General features: G+C 34.9%; 1 protein-coding gene across 1 annotated transcript in view; it reads right to left on the reverse strand.

Moving 5' to 3' along the window:
- The window catches only part of mtd (TLD domain-containing protein mustard), a 113,364-nt gene that overhangs the window by 16,024 nt on the left and 76,460 nt on the right, over positions 1 to 20,880 (reverse strand). Inside the window, exons 11-16 of the mRNA XM_011507868.1 lie at positions 20,433 to 20,789; positions 20,037 to 20,191; positions 17,457 to 17,623; positions 14,816 to 14,978; positions 10,180 to 10,411; positions 8,321 to 8,407 (exon numbers count right to left, since the gene is read on the reverse strand). Of these exons, the coding sequence (XP_011506170.1) occupies positions 8,321 to 8,407; positions 10,180 to 10,411; positions 14,816 to 14,978; positions 17,457 to 17,623; positions 20,037 to 20,191; positions 20,433 to 20,789 (1,161 nt within the window). The remainder of the gene's footprint in view (positions 1 to 8,320; positions 8,408 to 10,179; positions 10,412 to 14,815; positions 14,979 to 17,456; positions 17,624 to 20,036; positions 20,192 to 20,432; positions 20,790 to 20,880) is intronic.

The raw sequence follows: 20,880 nt of genomic DNA on the forward strand, positions 1-20,880 counted from the left end.
ATGGAGAATCTGAGGATAATCGGCGTAAGCGTGAGCCCTTGCTATGAGTAATATTTCATTTTATCCTTAATTAAAGGGAACGCGAGTGCACTTAATAAAAATCATTACGTGGTGCAGATTCACTTAAGAATCAGCATAAAGAAATCCTTATTAGGAAAGGAGAAAAGATCGCAATTCTGTACATCACTGCAACATTTTCAGCAGCAAGGTTTTTTCGGTTTCGCAAGTAATTATTTAAGAAAAAGGAACGGTCTAGGTCACGCACACAATTACCTATATACTAAAAATAAATTGTACGAAAATTTAACTTTACTGGCGCATTGAACGTAGAGTACCGGCAATAACGCTAATAAACGTCGTATAACGCGAACATTTCGTGAACTTTGAATAATTTATGATCGACTGAATTAACGAATCATTTACGCGTTATTATAACGAGCAAAAACTTTATCGTTGAAAACATTGTTCTCTCTATTTTCCTACGTACTTTCGTGTAGCAAGTGTAGCAAATCGACATTTAAAAGACTCGTTGGGGCATTTTTCGTTCGTTTATGTTGTCCAGCGACGTAAGCGGATAAATCAAAGTTACGCGGAACTTACAAGAAATTTTAAAAATTGAATGAATTTTCGCTCGGCGACCCGAAAATCATCAAAACCCAGCAATTGAACTCTTCGAAGATTCTTAAAGCTTCGAAAAAATGAAAAGCATCGATGACGTACGAATCAACGTACGAAATAAGTTTTGCCGCGTGGAAGAACTATATTTCTCTAATGCGATTAAACGTCACCTGAATCCCGAACAAAGGAATTAATTTTTCTGAAATTCTTATGCACGAGCGTTTTAGGCACGTCAATAACAGAATTATCTAATGCCAAATTTCCCAACGCGAATGAAGCTTTCTCTTCCCCCAATTATAACGACCATTAGAAAATAAATGCACTGGGCCCTAAGGGGGGACTTTCAAGTCGAGTCGAGTCGAGTCGAGTCGAGTCGAGTCGAGTCGAGTCGAGTCGAGCCGAGCCAAGCCGAGCCAACCCAAGTCGAGTTATAATGCGATTAAACGTCACCTGAATCCCGAACAAAGGAATTAATTTTTCTGAAATTCTTATGCACGAGCGTTTTAGGCACGTCAATAACAGAATTATCTAATGCCAAATTTCCCAACGCGAATGAAGCTTTCTCTTCCCCCAATTATAACGACCATTAGAAAATAAATGCACTGGGCCCTAAGGGGGGACTTTCAAGTCGAGTCGAGTCGAGTCGAGTCGAGCCGAGCCAAGCCGAGCCAAACCAAGTCGAGTTAAGTCTAGTGGAGAAACTCTTCGATTATCGAGCTAATGTGCGTGTCACATACGACCAAGACGGTACGCGTCCCTCGTTGCCCTTACATCGCCGCCCTACTACAGCAGACAAAACGAGGATCACCAAGTTTCAATGGAAGTCTTATGGGCCGATCGTATACACACACACACGCACACGGAGCGTCGTACCTTCGTCTTCTGCTTGAGGTACTTGGTGATCTTGGATATAGGGTTGGGAACCTTGTGTTTGGGCATCGCGGCGGCGCTCGTCAGAGCCGGGACCTGCTGGCTCGAGCGCCTCGAGGCCGGCGTCTCCGTGTCCGGTGCAGGGGCTGGAGCCGAGGACCAGGCTCGGGTCAGCCGGTGGTGGAACGAGCGCCGCGGCGACTCGTCCCTCGTCTGTTCCCTTGGCGTCCCCGTTTCGCGTTCTTCGATACCAAATTTTAATCGAACTTAGCCGGCGGCGCGCCTATCGCAGGAGCTTTACTTCAAATCACGATCGGCGTTCGCGCAATTTTACGAGGGAGACTCTTTAATGAGCCAAGTCGCACTAAACTTCCGTGGCGAGTCGCAGTGTTTCATATACAAACTGGCGACACGTTTCCCCCGGCCCCGAACCATTCGTAGTGCGCGCGAGCGAGCCAACGATCGAGCGGACGCTCGCGCGCGCGCGCGCGTGCGAGAGAGAGAGAGAGAGAGAGAAAGAGCGCCCGACTGGCTGGCAAGCGACGATTCCCGATTAGGACGAGCGCGCAGCTCTTATTGCGCAGCACGTGTTGTCGCTCTCGTGCCCCGTCTATGCTGTCGCCACGAGAGGCGTCACCGACATTACCGGGCAGCCATCCGTCTTCTAGACCATCCCTTCGCGCTTCCAAGATTGCTCTCGGGCATACCGGAGCACCTCGTTACCTCATCGTCCAAGTCCTCATTTTTGGGAAAAGGCTTTGCCTTATCGGCGCGAGAATTTCGCTCGGCCCATCCCATTCGAAATGGGAACTCGTGGGCAGGAAAGAGACCGACTGTGGGGAAGTTTCCCTCGGCGCTCGAGTCCACGGGGATCCGAGGTCCGACCTCGAGTTTCGATAGGGTGAATCGAGTCATTCCGGAAATGCAGCGGCAGCGGGAGCGTTGGACAAGCATCGTGGGCCGTCGGCGACAGCTGTCGTTACGCCTTGTTGACATAATCCGATCGAGCATTCGTCGTTAGGCCATTGTAGTCGATTATCTGCCACCTGCGCGACCTACTGAGAGATGCTGACGGTGCTGCTGTTGCCGGTGCTTAACATGGCATTGTTTTTGCGCGGGTCAGAGCCGTAGGCAGCACCGATTGGCTCATTCGTTGCTCTCGAGCTGGACGACGCACTGGTGCTGTCAGGGATAGAACGATGACGGACTGCCGGTATTAGATGAGCGAGCGTTGCGCGTCGGTTGTCCGACGTCCTTAAGCCGACGTAATTACGTATATTTTTCACTCTCTTCTTTTTCTTATGTTTTTTTTTCTTTCTTCTTTTGCTTTTGTTTTTTGGTTTGTCGTTTTTCGTTTATCTTTTATTAGCTAACTTATCGTCCGCTATTGCTAGCAGAAAATTTTTTGCCCATGATGGTCAAGGGTTTGATTGTGTATTAGACGATGTTCGGGATTGTAAAAGAGTACAATTATTTTGTTATTTGGACTTCTTCGAATACGGTCTGTCGGTTCATTGTAATGTTCTTGTCGCCTTGAGAAGATATATAATTTTATAATTTCGAGAGGTTTATCGGTATTTGGATAAAAGCTAGTCATGGCTATGGTTATTTTTAGTCGACGTATTAATATATCCGAATAATTTAAGGACACTTGCGTAAAAGAATTGTTCTATATTGAAAATATCAAGTAACCACACACACACACACACGCACACATTGCGATAAACATTCATTTGATTATTTTATTTTCACGTACAAATGTCAACAACATTCGTCGTTCCATGCTTATCGCTCTTTTTTCTTTTTTTTTTTTTTTTAGAAATTATTGACATAACAAATTATAATATTTTGTATCTGGTGTGTGTGTGTGTGTATGTATATATAGCTATTGATGAGTGGATTTACATTTCTATAAGATTTATTACTTTCGATGCTATGAAATACAGCGTAAATGAAAACTTGGATATTATTATAGAGTAACACATATATAAGAAAATTGAGTTAATTTTTTTTTTTTTTAATCACAATAATTAAATAAAATAATTCAATATTATTTGCAAGATAAACATCATAAATTACGTATTATTGCTATTAGTATTACTATATGCGTTACAGCTTCCAAAGTTTTTTCTTGGAAAAACCAAATTTTTATTATTATAGAGTTTGCGAAATAATGTTTTCTAATAAATTAATATTCATTTAATTATTGTATTGTAGTTCGTTAAAAACGTGTACGTGAATACCTTTTTCAATTAGAATTATTCGTTCAACTAGCATCGTTCGTTTTAGCAAACTAGATTTTCTTTTATTCAATATGTGTGTAAAAGAAAAAAAAAATATGCTAAACAAATAAATTACAAAACTGAAGAGTAAAATTATTTTTGTTTCAGCAAATATATTCGATAATAATTTAAAATTCGCAGCACATTAATCCTCTGACAATTTTCATCATCATTCTATAATATTTTATTAAAAAATATGATCAAATTATATTATGAATAAAACATGAATCATAGTTATACCCATACAATTATAAAGTAATTATAATGAAGTTATGGATTCAAGTAGTAAATACTTTGAATCGTATTTTAAAGTTAAAGTTATGCTAATTATCTGGTTTTTTTTCTATTTATCTAGTTGAATTTTGACATCATTGTTTATTTTCTTATAATTTAAGTGATATATTACTTTCGTAGCGAATATATCATTCATTTATAATTCAATGTACCTTTTCTTTTACATACATTCGTATTTATTTTCCTTACAAGTCCATCAGCATCAATTTCAATCAAAATCCTATTCCAATGAAATTGAATACTCGATTATTTGAAAATACTGAATAATTATCGTTTATTTACATATAGGCATATAAATTAATTTCCAAATTAAGAAGGCGTATATTGTCATTTAACCATTTCGTTTTAGGAGTATCACATCTCCCCTCCCCCCGCGTATGAATCGATTCTTTCTTCTTTTCTATACGCCAAACATTCAAATCGCATACATATTTATAAAAACCACAAAGTCATGAACGGCGATAAAAAAAAACAGCCAACAAGTCAAATGACGTAATTACGTCTCAGCAACAATAACAACAGTGCTTATCTTATAATGGATGAAGTTCTTAACGAGCCAGCGTATTTGTTTAATTAAGTTCTTGGGATAAAAAAAAACATAAGGTTATACTTTCGTAGCTGAGAATATTTGCATTTTGTGCGTTCGATACAATATTATTACGCGAAATTATTCAGGAGATAAGATAAGCAATAATAAATATTATTATTATTTACATGGTATACTGGATATATTACGTTGATACTTCATTACACAGTTGTACTAACTTATTAATTCAATATAAAAAAAATAATCAATCAAATTGTGACATTAATGTCTCAAGTGTTTAATTAATAATTCGAGAATTTTACAGGAGTGCGATTTTTTCTCTTCTAATCTACCAGTATGTCAAATGAATGCAGACATATTGCTGAAATTATGGTACAAGTTAGTACGAGAGCTTTGCATTGATAATGAAATGTAATTTATTCGAATTCTGTGTCTCGAGATTTTCTTTCATTTTATGATAAAATTAATTAGTTAATTTCAAAAAAAAAAAAAAAAAAAAAAAAAAAAAAAAACTAGACGAACAAATAGCCAGTTTAACCGAAGTTTGCGATAAAATCATTCAACATAATATTTTTTAAACATTGAAAATGAATATATTTTGCAGGCGGGGGCACGTGCCACGGAGTCACCGCTAGCGAAAACGTCAGAATAAGATTGAATGAGCGTAAAACGGGGAACGCCAGTGAGCTGCGAGGAACCGGGCCAAGAAATCGTCTCTTGATACCACCGAACGAGATGGTCCATTAATTAATTTTATAATTTCATACGCAAGAGCGAGAGCTGCGCGTAAATGACTCGGTTGGCATTCGTGGCCAACAGCTGGTAATTTCGATATCTACGAGAGCGAATATCCGCGCGAATTGTTTATTTTTAAAGAATACTATCCATTATTATTTTGATATTAAGATTTCAGCGCTGACGCATTCGATAAGATTGAGAAATCGCTTAATACTATACATTCCCCTCTCGCTGCAAACGTGCATCATTTACAGTTCCGTAAGAGTTTGGCGAATATAAATAATTATGTCGATTTGAGCACTACAACTTCATTGTGACGATAAATTGTTTCACATCAGCACGACCCATTTTATTCTCTCGAGTGAACGTGCTTATCGTTTTTTGAGCTTTCCATACTTTCACATATTTACAGATATTTCTCTTCTAATGCTATGTAATGGTATTGTAATGGGGGAGGGGGGGGGGCAAAACCAAAAGAAAGAGAAAAGGGAAAAAAGGAGAAAAAAATAACAGTGAAAAGAAGAAAAATTCTTTAAATGATAAATATAATACATAGAATGCAGCAATAATATTATTGTGGGGTTATTGAATAAAGCCGTTAGGCTATTGGGAATTTTGATTTATATTCAAACATATCTTGTTAAACTATTTTTAAACGCGGTTTAACGATGCCAACAAATTGTTGTATTGGTCATTAGAAGATTCTAAACGTGAAAAATGCTCGTAGCATTGTCAAAAAATGCATCTCTCTCTCTCTCTCTCTCTCTCTCTCTCTCTCTCCATGGAAAAGTAATAGACGAGTCATACTAATATTAGAATATCGGCAAATACTTGCATATCTAATGCTGCGTTTCACCAATACTAATTTGCAAATATTATTAATTATTTCACAATGATTTTACGAACTATTCAACGTATATTCTACTCTCTTTGTTGCCAAAATAATAAGAAATTTTGTAAACAGAACTTAATTCATCAGTTGGTATTCGTTTATAAATTAAATTATAAATTTATAAATTGTATAAAAAGGCTTTATAAATTAATGATGTGTTTGTGATGAGTAATTTTAAAGTTTTAGGAGGGTAATTTGCTTTCGAAGGTCGCTCAAGCTGTCAGCATGTGAGGATTAAAAATAAATTTGAGCGGCTCCGACGAGTTTGTGCATTACACTTATACCCAACTGACTTAGATGTTAAAGAATTTGTAATTATGAAATATTCGAAAGCACTGCTTGTTTCGTTTATAATTATTTACAATCCTAAAATATGCTTTTATTTCAATCATATTTTTTCAATATCTGATTTTGTGATTTTTGTGATTTTACAGATGAATGCATCTCCAGATTTTCCGCTTATAATTAAATATTTATTATTATTTACTGTCGTTATGAGAATCGCAAGCGAATATTATCTCATAGTCTGGATTATCTTATGTGATGCAATTTATAATACGTAACATTGATCACGTAGAGATATTATGAGTACATACGTATACTCAATATCGATAGAATAAGTATTTCGATAAATTCATCAAATTGCCGATTGAATTGAACTAGATAGTATTACAAATTCGTCTAAAACATGCATAATAACATTATACTGATTAATTAAACGTTAAATTTAATGATAAATATTATTCTACCTTGATAAGATTATCTAGCTACTGAAAAAAGAAAAGAAAAAAAAAAAAAATTATAAAAGAAGATAAATTCTTTTATGCAATCAGAGTCAATTCTTCGGATCATTAATAAGTTTACTCGTAATATTTTTCCTATACGTAATTAAGTAATTAGTTCATCTTTTTCATTATCATTATTGCAAGTGTTCGGCTTTCATAATTATTACAGCATTAAATTAAATTAAAAATACAGTCAAAACAGTTGTCAAGAAAGTAGCTCTTTCAAACACACCGAATTACGATTAAACATTTATTTTTCAATGCAATCCACTCAATTCATATTTAATACATACCAGTTTACCAATACTATGAAACTGCTTTATAATGTATTAAGTGCACAGTGCTACAACGAATTATAAATGTGGTGCAAATATTCACACTACTTTCTAAAAATCAATAAAAAGTGACGTATGTAACGACAAGGAAACGCACATGATCATTATTTGCACTCATATATTGAAGTCAGATAATATTCGGTGCGTGCGTGCGTGCGTGCGTACGCGTGCGCTCTTATGTCACCTGTGCTTTGCCTTATTGTGCAAAAATGAGCGAGCAAATGAAGATTGGTGCATTGTCCCCTTTCAATTAATAGCGGTAGATATTTAACACATAATATGCAAACGGACACATGGTAGTGTCCCTGATTGGCGATAAGGCGAAGAGAACTTTTTCAGCGAATGTGCTTACAACGAACTCACTGAGGTGAGAAAAGATTCTTAATACACGATCAAAATGAGAATAATAAGCGTATATGTATTTAAAAAAAAAAAAATATATATATATATATATATAATTTGTGCATTAGTATTGTTCCACTCATTAAACAATATTTTGGCATTATTGTGTAGATAATGAGTGGAAATTTTGTAGGTGGAAAAATATATTCCAAAACCCGTGAAATAACATTGTATTTTAATGTCTAGCCATAGAAGAATGTGCATGAGCTGTTGTTGGTTAAGTATTGGGCGTGTTGTTTGTCGGTTGCTCAAGTATGTTTATAACGTGCGTGAAAAAGAGGTGGAGCATCGAAAATCTAATTTAGTCATTAATTGCTGCTGGGTTTCTTTGTTATCCGTGTGGTGTGGTGGTCATGAGAAGGTCATGCATTATGCGAACGCACACATTGAAATTAAAAACAAAGAGACCCAGGGTTGTAAAATAATCAAAGAGGTGAGAGAGCGAGTAGTGAGTATTGTAGAGAAATAATATTGAAACATCGACATTAGTGCTTGGTATATTATTTGCATTTGTTGTTTTATTTTGGCCATTTGTAGGGCCGAAAGAACAGTTGTACCTCGGGGTCCTGGATCTGCTCAGAGTCAGCGGATGTGCTCGAGGTCTTCAGGATGCTGTAGAGTTTTACGTACGGAGCCTTGATCAGCTGTGATCAATGAAGGCAATAGACCCCCAATGTCAAGAATATTTTTCGTGTTTTTTTTTCTATCTTTACTTATTTATTTATTTATTTATTTCTTTTTTTTTTCCTAGTTTTTAAATATATGTATAGATTTTTCTTTTTTTCTTTTTCTTACTTTAAAAGCTACACTCGTTTTACTGCAATTCTGTCGTTTTTATGTCAACTGCTTGTTTAATTCGATAAATCATTCGCGGCGTTTACGAATACCAATGAATCACTATCTCACTATTGAAAAATTAGAATATTCCAGTTAACTTGACTCGAATATTTATTATTCTTTATAAAATGCAAATATTAGAAAACGAATCTTATATCAATAGCGTTACAATGAAATTTAATAAATAATATGAAATAGTGAGAATAACATTTCCTCGAATAAATTGATAATTCCACTTGTGATGTGTTTTTCGTAGTTGAAATAAATAAATGTATGCTTGGCAATATTTTCAAATTCAAAATGGTGTTTCGAGCAATTATTGCAATAATTTTTATTCTAATGACCGAGCGGCATAAATCCTCTTTATAAACGAATGAAAATGTAGTTTGCATAAAATGACAAAAAACGACAAAATTAACATAATTTATTGGCGAAATTATAAATTATGTAAAATTACTTTCTGTTTGTACGGATTTTTATTTTGCTTCTCTTTTTTTTTTCTTCAAATGAAATTTCACGTCGTTTAAGTCCGATTCGAATTGGCGGTTAAAAAGAGTTTCGCAGAAGTTGCGAGCGTATGCCAAATATCGGTTATGCGCCATGCCAAGAACTATTTTCAGATTCAAAGCTCAATTTGACTTCGCGCGTATGACTAGTTGATTATTCACATTGTTCGGAAGGCCTAAAGCGTGCAATTTCTGAAAAGCTATTTATAAATCGCCAACAATTGGAATATCATTGAAATAATATTACGCTACCGTTCCTATTATCCATGAAATTGTATATATTTTTATACTTCAACGTACGTGACTTCATCCATGTAATGCGTTAAATATAAAAATTTCCCTTTAATTTTCTCTAATTATTATGAAAATATCCTCTAATTGATTTATGAAAATTCATTCTTTCATAATAAAGACGAATAACGCTCAAGGGAACTCTAATTTTTTAATGAACTCTTTTTTTTTTTTTTTTTTTTTTTTTTTTTTTTTTTTTTTTTTTTTATTTATTTATTTTATTGTTATTTGCTTCAAATGCACCGAACATAGTAATACTTAATTTCGCAAATGTCTTTCGTAAATGTCGCAAAAATCATGTATCATTGTTGATTAAATTGTTAATTTAACGAGTTAATTCAATAAATTTTCGGAACGAGTCGCTTAATCGTTAATTTCTCTATTTATAAAAACAAAGCATACAAGCTGCGAAATCATTTTTGGACTTTGGCATAAGCATCGTCTTTGAGACCTTATCTACGACGTTATTTGACTACTTTGAAATTGCCAATAATAAGTTAGATTAAGAAGATGAAGAAGAAGAAGAAGAAGAAGAAGAAGATGAAGAAGAAGAAGAAGAAGAAGTAGAAAAAAAAAGTAAAGAAAAAAGTAATGACAATTCCAGTGCAATAAAATTGCGACAACACCGACAAAGTCACGTTTCGTAGCGGTCAGAGTCCGAAAATGAGAGAGAGAGAGCGATTATTAGCCATTGTCGTTTGGCTGGCTCGGGTCGGCGCTCGTGACGACCGTAATAGTACTCGAAGTCGGTGAGCCGATAGTTGGAAAAAAGTGACGCTTACCTCCCAGGACTCGCGAGTCAGTTCGGATATCTCGGCGGACTTGCCCTCGCCGTCCTTGCCCTCGTCGACGCCCGTGTCGCCGGCCTCGACGGAATCGCGCGGTGCCAGCTCCGGTGACAAATCTGTGTCCGTGTCCGATAGTATGTAGCCAAGCTCCTTCCAGTGCTCCTCGTCCAATTCCCCGTAGAGAGACGGCACCCATGCGTGGATGAACCTATAGAGGTCGTCCACCCTACCAATGGAAGTACGGAACATCGTTAATGTATTTTGTCGTTCGACGGACTTGCAAGTCTCGCACCTCATCGCCAGTGTCAATCAGATCTTTTTTAAGCCTACGGAATGTCTGGGAAGGCGATGCTTCATAAATATTATTCTAACGCTCGAATGTACATTTTATTTAGAATTCCCGTGGAGTTTTAGCTTTGAAAGAGTCACTCTGCTGTCTTTGTTATTTTTAATCGTGTCAAGCCAACGGATATATTGCAATGTCAGTCAAAGTTTCCAGACACATATGTAACATCGCGGTTAGTTGTGTGATAAATTTTAAATAATTCTCTATATATTATTGAATAATCATAAAATATATATATATATATATATATATATATATATATATATATATGGGGTTTAACATATCCAAACACTTAGTAGAAATACGTAATTTTATTTTTCAATTTTCAAGGAAATTAGCAGTATCCTTTTGTTCGGGATTGATGTAGGCCCATGAATTTCAAAAAAACGAAAGGTCATACGCGCTGTCCGGCGTACCGCATGTGCGCCCAGGTATGTGCGCCTAGACTGGCCCTCACGTGCGGACCGGGACGCGCACTCCAGCGAATATACTGCGAAATATAATATACTGTAAGATCACCGAAGGGTATTACTCCTACTTTTCTCTCCTCGAACATTCTCGAAGGTTCTAGGATTTTTCCTTCGACGCCTCGTGTAAGAATTAGTGCAACAACGACGATGCCTTGTTGCCAGCTAAGTGAGTCGCCGCGTGCCTATATAAGGGACGCACGGGGCGCGTCTCGACCTCTCTTGCTGAAGATACCTCTCGCTGAAAATCATCTCTTGCCGTACGACCCTCGCTCAACTGCGCTTGTGGCTAACATCTTGCCGTGACCCGATCTAACAGTTAACTCTCTTCCAGTTGAAGCCATGGCACACGGATCTCCATCTGCCCTTAGCAGGACCGCCGTGGAACGGTCGGTATTTTCAGTAGAGCCGCCACGGAACAGTCAAGCCTTCGGTTCCTGCGCGTATTCAAAAGGCTCATACGCACATTTGTAATATCACTTCGCGCTCACTCAAGCGTAACTGCCGCTCAGTGCAATAGTGTTTTTTATAATGTGAAGACGACGCGTGGCCATATATTCGGCAGCATAGTTAAAATTACACGCGCCCATAAGAATAAGAAATCGATAGTGATTACAGCGAAGCCAATTGAATAATAATCAAGGGGGACATCAACTACACAACATCTAATACACCTAGCCTGCAGTTCACCAGGTACACCTTTATATTAATAAATAAACAAGTCACATCTCGCGCTATAGTTGATCGGCCACACTGACGCTCTCTCGAACTGATCCCTCGACATCGTACAGGCCCGCTAGCAGAACCAGGGCACACTTACGCTCTCTCAAACTAACCCTCGACATCGTACAGGCCCTCAACAGCTGACGAAAGTCACTGTGGTTCACACACATTGTCCAAGAAGGACAACAACAGATCGACTAATAAACTATAAATACAGATTATTACATCCTTCAAGAGTTAGAAATCTCACCACTAATTACTCTTACCTTTGACTAAATTCTTCTACTGTCCCCTTACATAATTATAAAGACACAATTGATTACTTAATAAATTCCATTAAACATCTCACACCATATCAAGTATAGTTATTCATCCATCAAGCATACTTGATTCTACCAGCATCTTCTCATGCGACCTCACAAGCATGATTGACTGATGACTACACCAGCTGATATTTACAACAACATCAGCATTACTTCAACTTCAAGATACTTAGTCATATCCATAATATCTACAATAATTCAAGAATACAAGAATACACCCTCACTACTTTAATAGAATTATTTCTCTCTACATCAAAGTGCAATATTATTATAATCATTTACAAATAATAAACATTGTTTTTACTAAATACATAATATTTTTTAGCTTTATCACTTATCGTTTCAGTACAATAATACAACAATATTCCTTGATCGACTAACTAATCTTCCGGAATACGATGAGAACGGAATTTTAGCATTCTATTATTGCCCCTCTCATGGAACCTGACAGTATTTGTAGCGAATATCTTGTAAAATAACGACAAATAAACGTTATAAGCGACAATTACGTATACGTGTGAGTGAGTGTGAGTGTGAGTGCGAGTGTGTGCGCGTGCGCGTGCGCGTGTGCCATAAACGTGCATGCATGTGCGCCTGCGTATCGAGTAATGAATCAATTATTCAACGCTCGGTTAATATTCTGTGATAAAAAATGTTAACATTACGTACATCAAAACTGATTAATAACTTTGCAACAATTATTCATCAACACAGTTACATTTCATTTACCTTTGAGAAAGGAAAGGCATTGTTTGTCTGGCTAGGTTCGCAACGTTAGGTATATAGTCATTGCAAAATTGCGCCACTCTGTCGAAAACGGCGTTCATTATAAGGGAGCGACGTGTAGTTCGAAGCAAAGTCAAAACTCTTCATGAAATCCACTGTCCACTGATTAATTAATCGGCCGGTAATTTCCTCGATTATCGCACAAATCGAAGGCGCGTTTATAATGATAAAAATGTGACGGGGCGTCGTTAGTTTTAGCGTTGCATGGAATCGGTCGGTCGTGCGTTACCTAAGCGAAACCCAAAGGAATAATCTCGACCGGAGCGATATCGAAACGACAACGTCAGCGAGCGATAAGAGCCTCGTATATAATTGTTCCCCTCTCGACGAGATCGCCCGTACGTAAGTGTATGCGTGCGCGCGCGTAGGTGCGCGATCGTTGGTACCGCGTGTAAGCGGCGCAGTTGAGGCGAATCGGATCGAAAGTTGGCTCTCTCGGCCCCTTTCTTACGCTCGATTTCAACGACTAGTCGCGTACGGCATTTGCCGATGATCGATCGACCGATCGACAAATCCTCAAATGCAAATAATACGACTCTCGCGGACAAGCGAGTCAGCAGCGTTTGCTCGCGCGCGCGCGCTCGCCAATAGAAGATATTGCTCGCGTCAATGGGCGTGTACTGAGCGATAGATGCATGTGAACACGCGACGGTCGGCGGTGGCGGGAGTGGATGGATTGTCGCGTAAAAACTTGCAACGGAATAGGTGAGCACGTGCTTTATGAGCGACGTATGTCAGAGCTCTGCCGGTTCCCGCGTCTTTTTCAAATTGTAAAACTCGGCTGCCCCGCTCTATGCACGACGCGCGGATTATCAATTCGGCGACTATTGCCTTTCGCTCCCTTTCATTCGGCTTTTAAGCATTTTTCGAAAGCACCGCTGGCGATTATAGTTACTGAGTGTTGAAGGTCACGTGCGCACTCGCCAGGTGCCTTAGCATTACTCGATATATTCATAATAAAAAGCGTTTTCCGTGGCACGAGCGATTCATTCGAGTTGTCGCGCTGGCTTGTGTAAATATATTAAATGCTGACTTTTATGAATGAACATAAAACTTTAAACACTGCATTTTTCCGTTCTCATTGCCACTGCTGTCTCTCAACTGTCGCTCCATTAATATTCTTATTTATTTATAAAGTTGAAAGTACGAGGACAATTATATGAATCATGAGCATGTAGGATATGTAAATTGCAAGTAACATAATTGCTAAGATAATTAATACCTAAGAGTTGAGTTTAAGTTACTAGTTTTGTTATAAATAATATTCAATATAGTAACAAAAATTAATTATATTCTGTCTAATTTATTATATTTTTTTTAGATACTTTTGATGTTCGTTTGATGCATAAAATTCTATTCGAATAGATAATTAAACGAATTGAAAGATGACGTTCCATGTTCAATTCACCGTATATACTTGTAAAATACGTGGGTTTTCTCTCTCTCTCTCTCTCTCTCTCTCTCTCTCTCTCTCTTTTTCTTTTCTTTTAAATCTAATCACAAAAGATAATTTACACACTTTTTAAAATAAACGCATAACTCCAATTAACTGAAATTTATTTTCTTTCTTTAACAAATAGTATTATTATCTTTACTTATTCTTTATTAAAATTGATTTTCTCAAAATATTCTCTCTTTTATGTACTTAATAGAGATATCGTTAAAAAGTCCATAAACTTTTAGTTTTTCTAAAAAAATATGCAATTTATATTATTTACTCTAGTCAAAAAATAATTTTATAATTTTCAAAATATGTTTTAATTTGTTTGTAAGATTTTTATAACGACAATATCACCATAACAAAAGTATATCAATCTAAATGTGCATAAGATATAATATAAAATATTCTTTCAATGTTTGCATTCTGCTAGAATAGAGATCTATCCCATTAAGAAAATACTAATTGTATTCATAAATATATTGATTACGAGCAGATTATTATTGTAGTTGGTCATTGATTAAAGATTGTTTTTACGTAAATATACCTGTTGCGAGGTATGCTGAACCAATATTCAGGTCGAATTTTCTTCTTGCCGTAGCTCATAATTGGAGTCGACCAGGGAATTTTTTTGTCCTTAGGTCTTCCTGTTCGCAGTCTCAGATATAATGGTGGATCCTCGCAGGAACGTGCAGGCCTCGGAATCAATTCTACAATATTAAACAGCTTTAGACACTAATATTTTGTACATACTTGATGCAACTGTAATTATAAATAAATATTTTACAATATTTTATTTTCATTCCTACCCAAAAGCCATTGAAAATATATTTTAACTCACTTGGCATTTAAACATAATAGTAAATAATAAAGTAGATTTACGTGAGAAACCTAATAATTTTAAATTATTGAACAGGCTGCTTGTATGTATATATACAAAAGTACTATGTTTAATTATAGATGGCATATTAAAAAATATACGTAAAAATTAGTAATTTTTAAAGCGTTTAGTATCAAATAGCACGAGATAATTTCAATAATATTTTACTCGGGTGAATGATAATTGATTAGTTCACCGATTTTGTTCCCATATATACGAGCAATATTCATTTACACAACTTACGTTTAACACTCTATTTCTAATAAAATTATTATAACAAAAACTTGAAGCACTTTAATGTTAATTAATATACAATATAATGCGACTTTCTAATTATTTCTATTCGCTATCATTTCCAACACATATGTTGTACAATTCGTAGTTAAATATATATGAATATATATATATATATATATATATATATATATATATATATTTTTTACGCATATATGCGCGCGCACACGCACACGCACACGCAAACACACACGCACACACACGTGCGCACGTGCGCACGCGCGATGATGTTATAATACAGCTTATAAAATAAATTCTGAACAAACTAATAATATTGATTATGTATTTGTATTAATATGTAATATTGATAATATATTACATTAAATTTAAATTAGGCAAATAGTTAAATGAAATGTTTTTACAAAGTTAGAGAGTGGTTGGTCGACAAACTGTTTTCTCTTTCAAATAAAAAAATGTTGACAAGCAAGATTTATCGCATTTTTATTATTGTTTTTTTTTTTTTTTTACTATTATACTTCATATTTAAGGCAAATATTAAATATTATATATTAGGTGACATATTATAGTAGTTACCGAGTGATAAAACGTAGAAAATAAAAAAATTTATGAGTTATATGGTTCTAAAGAAAATCAAACTGAAAGGCGATTACAGATTTTCATTTTAGTTTAGCTATATAATAAGAGGCAAACAGTCATAAGGAAAAAAAAACCATACTCAAACAGCATAATTTTATATTATAATAGAAAATTGTAAACAAGCTAATTACATAATGAACGTACCGAGACCTTCGAGCTCGGGAAAATTAGGTGCTTGGACTAAAGGGGCAATAAAAAAAAAATAGATGATATTATAAGTATTAGTGTGACTTAAATGATATGGCGCATTATGAATTCAGCTGTACAATAAGATTGAGATGTCTGATTAGATATTTGTCTATTTCTGATCCATTTAAATCGGCGATCGAATCTTTGAGTACCTGACTTGATAGATAATACAATGAGAAAATAAAAATGAAGGTGAAATTAATTTTGTTATTTTATCAGCCGATTTCATAATGCTAAGTAATCGATCTATTTTAATATATCTTTTTCCAATTCAATAACAAAAATTACGGACTAAGATGGCACTGCTAATTACAGCTTTAAAATCTACGATAAACAAAGAGTTTTAAAGTATTATTGATTAAAAAGTATAATATATCATTAATTGGAGTGAATATAATTTGGATTAATAAGAGAAAATAGTTTAATGTAGTTTCGGCTGCCGATGCAGTCGTACGATACGAACAAATGAAATATCATCATAGCATGTTATTGCTGGTAAATAAAAAAATTAACTCTATTTTATCATTTGCATATTTAACAAATTTTGCTTGTCTTCGTTTTTATTTATTTCAATGAAGAGACCTCTCATTTAAAGAGCCACAAATTCGACTTTTCTTCTTTTAATCATTCATTAAAGACTTTACGAATATACGTAAATTGACATAGCCTAACTCAAACTAGGTTTTCTATTTTGTTTAATAGAGTCAAAAAGAGGAAAACGTAAAAATTCAGCATTTTTTCGTATATGAAATTGGCTAGCTTATTTTTTTTTTCTTTCAAATTGAATTTTATAATATAAAAATTTTTTTTCTGTATTTTGCCTATATTCCAGACACAAAATTAACTTAAAAATATGTTTGATCGTTGATGAAGTATGAATATTGTAAAACATAACTATAAGTAATATCGAATTAATTTAAAAATTAAAAATTTTTCCCTTATGCGCTCGTTAAATTAGTTAATAAATTATTCTCGTAGATCAAGAGCTCTTGAACTGTTTTATTCGTCAATTTGAAATAATCAATGGAATAAACTGATATATTCAATGTAAAGAAAGACCGAAATCACTTATTATATAAAGTCTCGCGGTCGATTTCCTGTTTTCGAATCTGTATTTTAACTAATAATTTACATATACGTATTATTAAGGAAACTCGAAGAAAATTCGATTTTTGACCCTCGTAACGTAAGGAGCTTCTAAATAAATATCGTAAAACACAATACTCACTATCGAAACTGACGAAAAGCTCGGGCATATCATCGACGGAAACCATGCTGCGATAATCTAAACGTGGTGGTGCGGTTGAAGTTTTACTACCTCGGCTGCTGTCGATGCTACTACTCCCGGACGAGTTTAGCGGCTGTTGTCGGCTAAAAGCTCCAACGGAAGAACGTCTGAAAATGGCCAAGTTTTACTTATAAAGTCGTTCATAATCATTGACGATCTTCGAAGATACGAAAGCAGTTTTAGTTTATATTTATTCTTTTCACAAATTGGCTGATTGCGAGATGGGCTCTCGCAAACCATCTTCCAATAACGATTGTAACGCTTAAAAGACATACGGAGAGCAAAAGTCTTGACCGTTTAATTTAGCTTTTATAAAATTTACAATACTGAAGTGACTTTTAGAAAAAATATTCCATATTATTGATATTTTCAATTTTAAATCCTATATATAATAACAAAAAAATATCTTTATAAATGTTTACGTGGAACTCTACACAAATTAAATTCAAATATTATTTATGTAAATTCTGTTATTATGAATTTTCAGTTCATTGATATATTACTGATTATATGTGACGATATTGTCAGTTAATTCATATCGGCACATTTATAATTCTTGAAATTTTTTTTGTACATTAATAAAATTTCGTAACTTCGAAGACAATATTGCATAATAATCAACGGCATTGTAATTTACGACAAGGTTTTTTTTTAACATTCAAATTGGAAATATCTTTGGGCATAAAACTATATATAATGATAACTAAAATGCGTTGTATGTTTTGGAGAAAGGCTAATGATATTTTGTTTTGTTTTATAAACGTAAAAAGCAGAGGCAAGCCGCAAACGACGTTGATATCCATGCTGGTATTGAAATTGACACTAAGAAAAGTGTATTTATAATCGTATAATCCGAAATGAAAGGACATAACATTATATATCATAATATTGTTTAGCTATTTGATAATGATTTTGTATAGATATTTTTATGATAATTCGTATAGATGTTTTATTTTAATGCAAACTACTCTAAACGTGAAGATTCTGTAGAATATCTTATTATGTTTTAAAGACAAAATAAAATAGAAAAGAAAAGAATAGAATTTTGATTTTATGCAATAGTTTAACGATACTTTATATTCAAATTGCAACTATAGTTTATAATATGAGCACATGTAAATGAAAGCAACATTAAACACATAATATATATCTAAACTAATGGGTAGGCTACATATAGTAATATATATATATATATATATATATATATATATATATATTTATTTATTTTTTTTATTATTATTATTAGATGTAGGTGAGTATTGAGAAAATCCTGTTTGAAAAATTTCGTAATTCACAATCAGAATTCATTTTACGGCATCGATGCAATGAAACACATAAAATTAACAAACTATCTTAAGTAAAATTAAGAATAATAAATTATAAATTATCATTAAACATTGTGCTGAGTAATGGTTCGTCAAACAAGAAGAAAATCGTAAACTTAGCTTGACATTTAACAAAATTAAAATAATAAACGCGCAATACAATAACAACATTTTAATTATAATTAATTAAAATGGTATTCACAATATTTTACAGTCATTCGTTAATTCATATAATTTTCCAATCAGGCTGGCTGTTATTCTCGTGCTTTTTCGTGTATTATGGTGGAAGAAAGACTAGATCATAAGTTACAAACAGCCATATAGAGATATATACGTAGTTGTAGATAGTGGCACATTGTAGTAGTGTAGATGAGGGAAGGATTTCACGGTCGAAACTCACCCTATGAAAGCAACCGGACCCGAAGAGAATACAGGATTGCTCGAGTCTTGCGAAAGAGAGGAGGCGGTGAGCGGAGGTGTACCTCCGGCTCGACCGCCACTCTCTTCACTCGGAGTTTTAGCGAAGAGGCCGGAACTAAAATCACTCACCAAGTTGATCGGCGAGCTTTTTTTGTATACATCATCACCACCATTATTTCATATTAGTAATTAATCGAAGGTGATTATGAGGATGATTATGAGTTAAAACAAGGGGGGGGGATAAAAGATTTATTATTTCTTTTTCTGTCTTTAATACTTTTAATGTTTTATGGTCAGTGGCCAGAGTTCGAAAATCAATTTGATCTTAATGAGAGCAGAATTACGTCTTATGATGTTAGTAGATATGAATAATAAATGAAAAATTTGCTCATTACATACTAGATTGTTTTCCATTATCTTAATAGCCATTCATTGAAATTGTTAGGCACGCGCTTAGGTCGATATTAAATACTTTTTTAGGCTTATTGACACTCTAAGAAATTTAGATTGTGTGAGAAAAACATGATTTATCGAAGAAGAAGAAGAAGTTAAGATTTATTCATCAACACTATACCAGGGGACTGAGATTTATGAAAAATTGTCTGCCATATTCGATGTTAATTAAAATGTTCAATAAGAAATTTGTGTGTCTGTGTGTGTGTGTGTGTGTGTGTGTGTGTGTAGTGTAGTGTAGTGTGTGTGTAGTGTGTAGTGTGTAGTGTGTAGTGTGTCTGTGTGTGCGCGCACGCGTGTCTATATATAATGAAAGTCTCACCTCGAGAAAACTTTACTAAATACGGAAGAGTGATGGCTATCGGCGCTGTTTGGAAGGCTCGATATTTTATCCGATGGAGTCTTGCTATCTTCATCTTTTGATTCTCCAGTTAAACCTTCCATCCACGACAATGGATAAGAAAGTCGCTTTAGCATCTGCAAATTATCATCATTAGTTATAAAATTTATAATTTTATCGACTATTATAAATGCTGCTCTCGGCTCTATTTCATCACTCATTATTATAAAAAATGAGAGAGAAAAGTTTAAATGGTTAAAAACTTCTAAATTATCTATTTTTTTTTTGTTTTTTTTTTTGTTTTTTTTTTTCATTAAGAATATTTAAATTTGCCAATTGACAAAAACATAAGCGTAATCGAGTGCACAGTTAACTTACCTTATTCTTACGAGTTTCTTGCTTATCATCCTCTTTGTGTTCGTCTTCCTTTTCTTGCTCTTCATTGTTACTGTCTAAACTAAAGGAAACCGAGCCGGTCTTTTTCCTACCATTGATTACCGACTCTGAGTCCAAAGTACTCGTCGTGACGTTTGTCGGCGCAATGGTGATTGGCGGCACCCAATCCGATGATAGAACGATATCAGCATCAGAGTACACTTTCTTCGCCACTATCGGCTGTACTACTGGAAGCGGGGGATTAGGATCTCGAATGTCGATTCCCGAATCATGGCATGACTGTTTGACTAGAGAACTTTCCTCGTCTTCAGGAATGACATTAGACTTTGAAGATTCGGCCTGTTGATGGGGCGTTTAAGCATTAGTAAAACCTTTCCAGCATAATTATTCCGGCATACTCGTTTCATTAAAACCCATCTCTATTATCACG

The sequence above is a fragment of the Ceratosolen solmsi genome, unplaced genomic scaffold (assembly GCF_000503995.2).
Source record: "Ceratosolen solmsi marchali unplaced genomic scaffold, CerSol_1.0 scaffold1, whole genome shotgun sequence".
Lineage (NCBI taxonomy): Eukaryota > Metazoa > Arthropoda > Insecta > Hymenoptera > Agaonidae > Ceratosolen > Ceratosolen solmsi.